This window comes from Zalophus californianus, chromosome 1 (genome assembly GCF_009762305.2).
Source record: "Zalophus californianus isolate mZalCal1 chromosome 1, mZalCal1.pri.v2, whole genome shotgun sequence".
Classification (NCBI taxonomy): domain Eukaryota; kingdom Metazoa; phylum Chordata; class Mammalia; order Carnivora; family Otariidae; genus Zalophus; species Zalophus californianus.
Window position 1 is genome coordinate 25,718,595 of NC_045595.1, and position 12,524 is coordinate 25,731,118.

Here is a 12,524-nt window from a genome sequence, read left to right on the forward strand (position 1 = left end):
CAGGTGCCTGGGTGGCTCAGTCAGTTAAGTGTCTGCCTTCGGCTCAGGTCATGATCCCAGGCTCCTGGGATCGAGTCCCATATGGGGAGCCTGCTTCACCTTCTGCCCCTCCCCCCACTCATGGGCTCGCTCTCTCTCTCTCTCTCTCTCTCTCTCTCTCAAAAGTAAATAAAATCTTTAAAAAAATGCTTTCAAGCTCAACAGCTTAAATTGTTATAAGAAAGGGAAGGCAGAAGAATTAGGGCAATAATGTGCCTATGGGATCGGGCAGGGAGAGGGTCTTGATGACTCTGGCCAAGAATGACTTCACTGAAGTGGAGAAATCAACCTGCATGGACTGAGAAGCAACCAGAAAACCAAGAAGTAAAGACAGTAAATGGAGATTTGTTGTTGTTGTTATTCTAGAAATTTAGCTATGAAAAGAATGTAAGCAATAGAGCAGGAGCTAAAAGGGAAAGGGTAAGATAATTTTTTCCCCTTTGACATATTGGGAAGAATTTTCATGTTTCCATGCCAATTCAATGAAGAGGAGGAAGGGGAAGAAATGAAGAGGGAGAAGGAAAAGGAAGTTCCAGAACAATAACAGATAACTGATGCTGTAAGAGGCCCTAAAGTAGGGCAAGAAAACAGAATTCAAAGTATAGTCAGATTGCTATTAATGACAGTACAGCTTCCACTAATAAAATCATTCAAAGAAAATAAGATTGACAACTGAAATGTAGAAGTATTACAAGCAGCTGCTCAAACCTTCCTTTATAAAATCAAGATGCCAATAAGTTCAAGATGTAATTCTATATAATTTGGTTATACAGGTAATACTTGGTCAATAATAGTTGTTTTGTTTACTCACGGGGCTTGAGTACGAGTAGTATATTCTTTGAATTCACTGTCATGAATTGTGAAATAAGGTCGGAAGTCGCTGAAGTACTTTAATGGAGAAATACAGCTGTGGAGTAAGAAGAACATTTAAAACAAAGGACAAAAAATTAAAGGCCCTACTCAATAACTATAAAACATCAATACACACAGTATACCCACAATGGCATTATTTATTTATTTATTTCAATAAAGAGCAAACTCATTTTAGGAAACCAGAAAGACAAATGGAAATGCATAATCATGTGGAATGGTGTGCTGAAAGCATGCTGGACTTGGGGCAGAAGATGGGGTGAAGTGCTGGCACTCTCACTTTCTTGTTATGTATCTTTTACGAGACTCTGACCATTCATGCAGCCCATATTTGTCAGGTGCCAGCTGAGCGAATGAATGTTTGTTGCTCAGAAAAACCGAAACACGGTTCTAGCCCTTGTGGAGGCTGAATTAATTTTCTCATCCATGAAACGGTACTATAATGAGCCCAGCCTTCTTATAAGGAAGGGGGTTGTGTGGGTCAACGCAACGAGTGTGCAAACCTATCCCAGATGGAAAAATACTGCAATCATCACCGTCAGGAACCAAACATACTCACTTAGTAAGTGCCAATACAGTCTCTGATGACTCTGATGGTGATGGTGCCATGACCACGAGGGGCTCCCCCAACAGGACCAGCTCCCAAAGCATCTGACTATGAAGGAAAACCGGGCAGAAACACCTGAAAGGTATTTATACAGAAGTGTTATTTATCCAACTCTGTTTTTTTAAGTTCTTAGATGATCGTTCTAAAAACTTCATACTGACATAAATTCTTCCAGCTATTTCTACCTCGTTGTGACATACAAATTCTTTAGAATATGGTGATGTATAAGTCCCTTTTATCCATATAAAAACATACCAATGTGACTCATTCGAATTTCTAGAAAATTAAATGCAATATACTGACATATAAAATGGCTAACATAATAAAAACATATAAAATAACTATTAAATTGTACCATATGGTAGACCTATTTCATCAATATTGCTTTCTTACATTTGAATTTCTATTCTAAATATTTTAAAGAAAACAAGAAAAATTAATTTTCCAAAGGATGTTTACTGGATGTACTTAATTTAAAAGCTAATGCTTGGGATGCCTGGGTGGTTCAGTCATTAAGCGTCTGCCTTCGGCTCAGGTCATGATCCCAGCGTCCTGGGATCGAGTCCCACATCAGGCTCCCTGCTCAGCAGGGAGTCTGCTTCTCCCTCTCCCTCTGCCCCTTCCCCTGCTCATGCTCCCTCTCTCTCTTTCAAGTAAATAAATAAAATCTTAAAAAAAAATAAAATAAAAGCTAATGCTTTCAAGATTAAAAAATGATGAAAACAAATCACAAGGGGGAGATCTAATGCCAAACAACAGAATGATTTCCTGGGCAGATCCTTCCCTTACAGAAATGCTCCGTATTTTTATAGTAGCCCTGGAATTAGTCTGGTACATTACTTAGCCTCAGACATTTGGTAATATACTTATTTAGTAATTTCCTCCTGTTAGGGTAACGATTTTTCCTAGCAGGTTAGAGAATATCTACTTATAAAAATCATAACCAATCTTCCTAGCTGAAAACATATACACACACAAGAAAGAGAGAGGAAGGAAGGAAGAAAGGAAGGAAGGAAGAAAGAACACGTAAATGCAAAAACATAAAACAGATTTGTGAAATGGAAATTAGGGAAAGTTAATTTTAACAATTCAAAAGCAAGAAAACAAATGTGAAGGAAGTGCAAGAAAAAAACAAAAACAAAACAATATAAACAGTTCAAGGATAAGGCAAAGGAACTCCTCCTCCTCTTTCTTTCCTAAGTGATTCAATTCTAAAGCAGAACATGGTGCATGGTAGGCATCTCTGCCAGGAGGGAAAGAAGACATGGTTGGCTCAGAGAGGGGTGTGAGGACCTGTGTGAGATATCCACATGGAGGAGGTAGCTTCCTGGGGGGCTGTTGGAACCCAAATGTGGTAAAGAAGGTGTACATGTGTGGAGGTGATCTGGTTTGGGGTGACAGAGGGCAAGAAGTATGAGAGGCCTGGAGGGGCAGCCTGGTGTGGAGTGTCAGAGCCAGAGTGTATTGAAGCTGTCCATGGTGGGACATAAGAGCAGGGGAAATAGGGTGTTCACATGGAGAGGTGGCCTGGAAAGAGGTGTAGGAGCACAGTAGGGTAAGGAGGGCATTCCTGTGGGGGGTTAGTCTGGCATTGGGAGCCAGAGCACAAGCGAAGTAAGGATGGCACCCATATGGAGAGGGGGCCTAATGTATAATATAGAAGCCTAAACGGGGTAGGAGGGTAACCACATGGGGTCAGTGTAGCATGGAGTAGAACCTGAGAAAGTTAAGGAAGGTATCCATGAAGAAGGGCAGCTGGGTATGGAGTGTCAAAGCCCAAAACGGGTAAGAAAGTCATTTGCACAGAGGAGAGGATTTAAGCAGAGATGAGAGACTGGTTACTAACAGGGACTGATCAAATAAATTAATTAAGGATAATAGGAGGTAGTTTCTCAGAAAGAAATACAAATACAGAAAGGGAGAAAACTAGAATGAACCCTGTCTTGTAGGACTGGAATTGGGGGTAGTGGCATGACTTTATGGTTTTTAATATATATGTATATACAAATATATAGCAAAAAGTGTATATATATATATATATATATATATATATATATATGAGTATGTATGTATGCATATCCCTTTACAAATATGTATATACTCCATACTCCCTAGCTCTGTCCACTGAGAGGGCCTAAAATCAATGATATCCCAATAGCAATGAGCACAAGTAGTGCCCAGATCTTGGCTTCTGAATCCTATTCTCCATTAAAAAAAAAAGCCAAGGCTTTTTGGAGAAATGGCCAGTTCCAGGGCTAGGGAAGGAAAAATATAAGATAATTTTAAAACCCAAGAGAACTGAAAACATATGTCCATACAAAGGCTTATATACAAATATTCATAGTAGCATTACACATAATAGCTAAAAAGTAAAAACCATCTGAATGTCCTTCAGTGAATTAATGGATAAACAAAATGGGGTATATCCATACAATGGAACATAATAAAATGAAGTAATGACTCATGCTACCACATGTATAAACCATGAAAATGATATGCTAAGTATAAGAACGTAGACACAAAAAGCCACATAATTTATGATTCTATTTATATGGTATGGCCAGAATAGGCAAATCTATAGAGATATAAAGTAGATTAGTGACTCCCAGGTGCTGGGGAGGAAAGAAGAAATGGGGAATAAATGCCACTAGGAACAGGGTTACTTTTTGAAGTGATTAAATGTTTTAGAACTAGAGAGTATTTATGCACAACTTTGTGAACTGTATACTTTGAAAGAATGGATATTATGGTATGTGAATATCAATTTTTTTAATTAAAAAAGAAAAGCCTGGAACATCTTACACAAGAAAACAAGGAAGTCTTTAAAGAATGACAAGAGTATTTAAAAAAAAACAAAAACAAAAACAGAGGCCAACTTGAAGTGAGACAAGTCTCATTGGCCAAACTGGGGACAAGTGAAACATCAAATGAGAATAATAAGACTTTAATAACCTGTTGAATAAAACAGGAAACCAACAGTCCATACAGATATACACAGTATGATGTTTTGAAATATTTCTACAAATTGTATGATACTTCCTTTAAAACATGGAGCCTAATTCTCCCCCCCACCCTTAGCTGTAGGCTAGATTAATGGCTTACATGTAATGAACAGAATAAGGACTGTGCAACCTAGAAGGTTGGGTCATAAAAGACATAGTGACTTCAGTCTTGTCTCAGATCACCTCTGAATACTGTGGGAACATTCCAGCTGCCCTATGGGCAGGTCCACATGACTAGAAATGAGGCCTCCTGATAACAACCACAAGGAACTGTGACCTCCAGCCAGCAGCCAAGTAAGTAAGCCTTTTTGGGAAACAGATCCTCCAGCCCCAGTCAAGACCCTCATGCCCCACTTGTCCAACTGACTAAAACTGACTGATACCCTGACTCCAACTTCGTAAGAGATCTAGAGCTAGAACCATCTAGCTAAGACGTTCCCAGATTCCTAACCCTCAGAAACTGTGTGAAGTAATAACTGTTCTTTCAAATATTCTCTCAAAGTATTGGGGTAATTTTTTTTTTTAAAAGATTTTATTTATTTGACAGAGAGAGACACAGCAAGAGAGGGAACACAAGCAGGGGGAGTGGGAGAGAGAGAAGCAGGCCTCCCGCAGAGCAGGGAGCCCGATGCAGGGCTCGATCCCAGAACCCTGGGATCATGACCTGAGCCGAAGGCAGACGCTTAACGACTGAGCCACCCAGGCACCCCAGTATTGGGGTAATTTATTACACAGCAATAAATAACTCATATACATAGTTTCAAAGTGCCTCCCCACAAAATACTTAATCACAAAAGGAAAACAAGTAGTTTATCATTGAGAAGCTTGGAGAATACCACAAAGTGAACATCTTCAGTAACAAGGCAAGCTACCTCCCTGCCAAAGACACAGAGCTTGAGTAAATCCCAAACAAACCTAAACTGAGGGATTTCCTGCAAAATAACTGTCTTGTAATCCACAAGAAGCTCAGGTGTGTGAAAGAAGACTGAGGATCTATTCCACACTGAAGGAGAGAGACTGAAGAAGCATGACAAGTAAATGCAACAGATAATTCTGAACTAGATGGTCTGTGACAATTGGTGACATCTGAATTAAACGGTATTATTTTATCAATGTTAATTTCCCAATTTTGATGACTGCATTGTGCCTTTATTTGTAGGAGAGAGACACTGAAGTATTCAGAGATGATGAGACATCAGGTCTCCAACTATCAGGTGGTACGAGGAAAAAGTTTTCTGTACTATACTTACTCTTTTTCTGTAAATTAGTGATTGTTTCAAATTTTTATATAATTACATATAATACGCATACATACACATATACATTTATATATATATTTATGTACATAAAATTTTTAAACAATCACAAATTTATAGAAAAAGTGGCAAGTGTGCATAAGTATATATTTAATACTGGGGTGCCCTTCAGGCATTAAAGCTGCAAATTGCTTTTTCTCACCAGTATTATAATATATAATCAGTAAGGGTATAAGCAGACACCAAGTACAGTTACAAGACAAAGCATTCTCTGAAACCCCTGTATTACTTTAGAAATATTTGTTACAAAAAGTAGTTTTATTGGGGAGGTAAGTATTAAATATTCAAGAAAGGAATCCTATCTCCAGTTCTAACTTTAATAAATATTGGTGATAGGCATCTAATTACCTGCAGTATAAAATTACTAAAATGAGGGTAGGGAAATTATAGGGTATTTTTTTAGCACTACTCTCATATCCCCATTCTGGAGTGCTATGCTTTATGCTAAGCTCCACTGCCACCCCCTCAAGAGAGTCATTCCCTGGAAAAATTAGAAACTTACTCCAAATAAATAAATAGATGAATAAATAGATACATATATAAATAGATAACTAGACAAGTAAATAACTAAAGGTTTCAAACTTTTCCAAAGACATAGCATGTTATAATCTTAAAAGCTAAAAGAAACTGGGGCACCTGGGTGGCTCAGTCGGTTAAGCGTCTGCCTTCGGCTCAGGTCATGATCCCAGGGTCCTGGGATCGAGTCCCGCGTCAGGCTCCCTGCTCAGTGGAGAGCCTGCTTCTCCCTCTCCCTGCCGCTCTGCCTATCTGTGCTCGCTCTCTATGTCTCTGTCAAATAAATAAATAAAATCTTAAAAAAAAAAACAACCTACAAGAAACCAACATGTATCAATGAGTATCAGACACATTTTATGTAGCAAGAGACTTTTACAGTCTTTGAAACACAGACTCATAGCTGTTATCCACTCTGCCAATGGGGCAGAAAGCCAAGATGGCTTCATTTTCAAGAAGGGGGCAAGGAGGAACATGATGACACATAACTGATATGCCTCTTGCCGTGTGAGGAACCAACAGCAAGTATCATCAGGTAAAACGTCCTTGACTCTAGGCAAGAGAATGTGTTTCTTTCAACAAAAAGCTGTCCCTCAATTGTAAGCCCAACTTAAAAACTGAATGAGATGGGGCGCCTGGGTGGCTCAGATGGTTGAGCATCTGCCTTCGGCTCAGGTCATGATCCCAGGGTCCCGGGATCGAGCCCCACATTGGGCTCCTGGCTCAGCAGGGAGCCTGCTTCTCCCTCTCCCTTTCCCTCTGCCTCTCCCCCTGCTCATGCTCTCTCTCTGTATCTCTGTGTCTCAAATGAATTAAAAAAAAAAAAAAATCTTTAAAAAACAAAAACTGAATGAGAAGACTGTGTGATCAAGAGAGCTGACACCGAAGTCAGGGTCCATGGACCAGTGGTAGCTTAACAAGACTTGACGTGGTACAAGGAGGGAGACAAGCCCCCACGCTCAACTGCATTTCTGCCACTCAGCTTCAAACATCTTTCCAGGTCTCAGTCCTTTCCTCTCAAGCTCACTGTTGGCATAAAAATATCACCTTCAATATAAGTGATAAACATTTAAACTTTTATTCACACGAAAAATGTACAATGTAAGCTCTCCACACACAAAATGAAGAGTGCTGTCACTAATCTGAGGGTCAGATATTAAATGCTTGGCACAGCACTATCTGTGTGAGCCTATTATTGTCCGACTTTCAGTTTTTTCACCTCCTGAGCAACAAGAACGAAAAAAAACAAATTCACTTGTTCCACTTTTTAAAAGATTTTATTTATTTGAGAGAGAGAGCGTGCATGTGTGCATGCGAGAGTGAGGGGGAGGAGCAGAAGGAAAAGGAGGGAGAGAATCTCAAGCAGACTCCTTGCTGAGCGCAGAGCTGGACACCGGGCTCAATCTCACGACCCTGACTGAGATCATGACCTGAGCGGGAGCCATCCAGGTACCCCTCACTTGTCCTACTTTAAAAACAAGAAGATGTCATTCATAATCAGGAGAAAAGACACATGCTAATAAAAAGTGTTAGTGGTAGGAATAATTAATTACCACAAAAGCACAGATAACTGATAATAAACTGAAAAGCATTAAGGTTTGGACCCAGCAGTTCAAAAGAAAGCATGTCTAGTAATCAAATTCTATATTAACTTATGCATATTATTTAATTTATTCCTAAATGAACTAAGTATCAAAAGTATAAATAGTAGGGGCGCCTGGGTGGCTCAGACAGTTAAAGGGACTGACTCTTGGTTTCAGCTCAGGTCATGATCTCAGGGTCCTGAGATAGGGCCCTATGTGGTGCTCTACGACACTCGTGGAGCTGGCTTAAGATTCTCTCTCTCCCTCTCCCTCTGCCCCCTTCCACCCACTCCCATGCAGGTGCGCGCGCTCTCTCTCTCTCTAAAAAAAAAAGGTATAAATAGTATGCATCCTTCTTTGTATATTTTTCCTGTGATAACTATTCATTTATCTGGGGGACGTTCACTCTCCCTTTTCATTCTAAGAATGCTACAATATCTAATTTTTAAAAGAAAGTCATTTGTTTTTAAGTAAGATTTATAATTTACATACAGTAAAATTCACACTTAACAAAGATTTAGAACACTTCCATCACTCCAAAATTTCCTTCATCCTGTTTGTAGGTGACTTCCCTCTCCCACCCCCAGGCAACCACTGATCTGATGTCTGCCTCTTTTCCAGAATATCATATAAATGGAATTACTCAGTAAGTAGCTCTCTAAAATATGGCTCCTTTCACTAAGCATAATGCTTCTGAGTCACCCATGTTGCTGACTGTATCAATAGTGCACTTTTTTTAAATTGCTAAGTGGTACTCCATGCATATGCATGGATCACAATTTGTTTATCCATTTACCAGTTTACGGACCTTTGCATTGTTTCCAGTTTTAGGCTGCTATGAATAGAGCTGCTATAAACATTTGCATACAGGTCCTTGTGTGGATATGTGCTTTCATATTTATTGGGGTATATTCCTAGAAGTGGGATTGTGGGCTATACTAGGGCCAAGTGTATAAAACAAATCAAGCATATAAAACAAATCACTCTTTGAAGCAATAGTCCATGCAGTTTAAAGGTCACACGCACACAAAAATCAAACCAAAAAACCCATTCTAAGAATTTTACATGACTCCCGATTGCAATGTATTACTATTTAATAACTGCTCGGCAACAGCAGTGGTTTCTCAAGCTGGGTTACACATCAGAACCACCTAGGAGCTGGAACTTGGGCACCAGTCCAGAGATTTCTATATAGTTGCTCTGGGTAAGGCACAGGCACTGGTACATTTCCTTTTCTAAGTGTTAGATTCCTTCTCCCTTTTTTTATTTTGCATTTTGAAAAGTTTCAAACATACAGAAAAATAAAGACAATAATGTAAGAACCCCCATTTATATATCATCTGGAGTTGAAAATATTTTATCATTTTTACTTCGTTAATTTTTTTCTTACTGAAGTAATTTAAGAGTCTTAGTTTCTACCAACTGAACTAGCCAGGCACTTCTGAAGTATTTTAAAATAAAATACAAACCTCATGACATTTCATCTCAAAATACTTAAAAATACATCTCTAAAAAGTAAGTCCATTTTCTTACATGATTACAACAGCATTCTCACACCAAACAAAAAATAATTTGTTTCTACCACGTAATACCCAATCCGTACCCAAATTTCCCTGTCAAAGCTCATAATATATAGTCAGGGATGAACCATTGATTTATAATAATATGTGAAACATAATGACTATTTTCTTCCAGTTTTTTCCCCTCCTTTTTTTTCTTCCTGTTTTTTCCACATTTAAGAACATTCATTTCCTAAAGAAATTTAAAACAATATCACAGGGGCGCCTGGGTGGCTCAGTCGTTAAGCGTCTGCCTTCAGCTCAGGTCATGATCCCAGGGTCCTGGGATTGAGCCCCGCATCGGGCTCCCTGCTCGGCGGGAAGCCTGCTTCTCCCTCTCCCACTCCCCCTGCTTGTGTTCCCTCTCTCACTGTCTCTCTGTCAAATAAATAAATAAATTCTTTAAAACAATATCACAAAGTAAAAGAGTAAAGGCAGTTAATAAAATTTACCTGAAAAGATCCACCTCATGAACAGTAGGTAAAATAACAGATATATGTGTGTCTGCCTGAGATAAAAAAGAAAAAATACAGATGTCACTAAAATTTACAGAAATTGATTTTTTATATATCTATCTTGTGATCAATAAACTATGTCGCCCTATCTTTTAAGATTCTCTTCCTCCAGAAGGAGCCACAAAGAGAATGGGTCTTACCAATCTCCCCTAACACAGAAGATCAAGGATGACAGATATCTTGGATAAAGCATTAACCTAATAGGCAGATGTTAGATTAATTCATGACTGCATGAAATACTACCATAACATAACAGGCAAAATCAGTTTTCCTACTGCTTTCCATTTTAATTCAATTCAAACAATGGGAGTGCAAATACACCAGTTAAAATAGTTCAAATAAAAACTTCAACCCCACCCATGAACAGATGTAGCTTTGGTGGAAATGAAAGACAATCATAACTACAGAATCCTTTTGACTGCGTTTCCTACAAAGAAAAGTCTGTTGACCACTCTTCTAAGAAATTAAGAGGTTTTATGTATTTTCCCCTAGTCTTCACAGCTACAGTATAAATTCTGAGTTCTCTAGTCTCTACCACATAACAAGAAAAACAATCTGAGAAACATTAGAAAGTTTATTATCAATTCATTACAAAATTATTTAATGGGGTATTTCAGTAATATTCAGAAATATATCATAAACCCAAGAAACTCTGCATTTGCTAGTTTAAGAATTCGGTTAAAAAGACTATATATGCTGGATTATTCTACCACAGTACTACACTACCTGCTGAGTTAACTGTGCTATTTGAGTTGTCCCAGGCTTGTCATGACATGTGGGAATCCGTACCTTAAAGAGAAAGAGAAGAAATTAACTTTGGCTACAAAAGAATGTCTTTTATATAATTTGTGAGTCCCATTACAAAAAGGATCAGAAACACTCTTACCACTAAAAATGTGCACTCAGCAAGGCTAAAAAGCCACAAAAACAAAGTATTTACATCAGATTTAAAAACTACAGTCTCATTTATCTTTAGTGACAGCAGAAGGTAAGTGAACCAAGGTTTCTATATTCCCATACACGTGGAAATCACTAACCCACTGAGAAGCAAATGTGCTGGAAAACAGAAAAAGGGCATCAGCTTCATACTGCTTCCTGTTTATTGTTCCAATCTTTGCTTCATTAATACACACACGCCCAAACACACCCTCTCAAGCTTGACAAACTATGGGATAAATCTAACAGGAAACCATGAGAACTTTCAACCCAGAACTACGAGTACTATTTTGATGATCTCCCAGGGAAAAAAACAGAACACATTCTACAGAAATGAGTACATCTAAAAACAGAGCATTGCCAAAAATAAGTCCAACTTGAAAATGAATTGCAAAAGCATTTAGAGAACATTCACACAAAGCCTGCAAGCAAAATGTTAACTCATTAAGGAAAAGAAAGGAAAGGAAAAGAAAAGAAAGGAAAAGTGAATAGAGCCCAATACCCTGGGATGGACATGTTTGGTCTGACATCACACATTAAGATCATTTAAACCTAAGACCCAATGGCTTTCCTAATTTCTTTTAATTTTTACTAATTCATACTCAATTCTACAAAATATTTCACCCATCTCTGGAGGGCCACAGAGTTGCAGAAGTCTAGAAGGTGGCATTTACGTTCACATGTATTATGTAAGAACGACACCTCTGTGCAAACTCTACAGGATGAAATGGGACACGTGGCCCCTGGAGTTGTGTGACTAATGGCTCTGTGCAGCAGGAGGAACTGTGATATCTCTGTAACTCCTCACATACAAGTGAAAGCAGTAATGGGACTGGACATCATCAGGAAGTTAAAAAGTAAAACTCATCTATGAACTTCCTAGAGTTCCTTAGAAAAGGAGACAAATGAAATAAAAGGTATTACCTTCATTACAACCCCCATAATAGGCAGGTGTAATGTCTTCCCTGGCACTGGGGCAGGCCATCGGTCAACATCATTACAAGCTGAAAAAATAAAATATTTCCTTATTATAAGTTCAAATATTAAAATATGAAAAATAAAACATTAGAAATTAGAACTCCACTTTCTATAGAGCAGGACAAATATACTAGAAAGGTGGAAGATAAAAGGTAAAAGAAAAGTAAAAGTAGTGAAAATATCTTACATTTCACCAGAAATATACCTGTATTCTAGGATATAAACTGGTTCATAAATTTTTTGAAAGCAACAAAATGATAGGTTTAAAAGTTGTTTTCCTATTCACTTATTACTAGTAAAATTAGCTACAAAAGCATACCACCTGGTAGAGGCCTCTGTACTGACATAAAGATTTCTGTTTAAATAGTACTCTGAGAAGCAGAGCTGCCAACTCCATATTTGTTTATTATTACCCTAATAAATAGGCATCATCTATGTTGCAAAAGGAGATAATAAAAGATACGGTCTTTGGTGTTTGTAGGTAAAGGTGCAGAAGAGTTTTACATCTCTCTCCTACCATATAGCCCTTAAAATTCTTAACTAATTTTTTTTAGAAAGTCAACTTTATACTTATCAGCCATTTCCAGTAAAATTTTTAAAACTCCT

The 12,524-nt window shown here is 38.2% G+C and overlaps 1 protein-coding gene across 3 annotated transcripts in view; it reads right to left on the reverse strand.

Moving 5' to 3' along the window:
- DENND6A (DENN domain containing 6A) overlaps positions 1–12,524 on the reverse strand; it is a 55,895-nt gene that overhangs the window by 19,642 nt on the left and 23,729 nt on the right. For all 3 annotated transcript variants that reach the window (XM_027584449.2, XM_027584448.2, XM_027584447.2), the window contains 5 exons: positions 11,865–11,944; positions 10,731–10,793; positions 9,942–9,997; positions 1,469–1,591; positions 851–946 (listed from right to left, as the gene is read on the reverse strand). In XM_027584449.2, the coding sequence (XP_027440250.1) occupies positions 851–946; positions 1,469–1,591; positions 9,942–9,997; positions 10,731–10,793; positions 11,865–11,944 (418 nt within the window). The remainder of the gene's footprint in view (positions 1–850; positions 947–1,468; positions 1,592–9,941; positions 9,998–10,730; positions 10,794–11,864; positions 11,945–12,524) is intronic.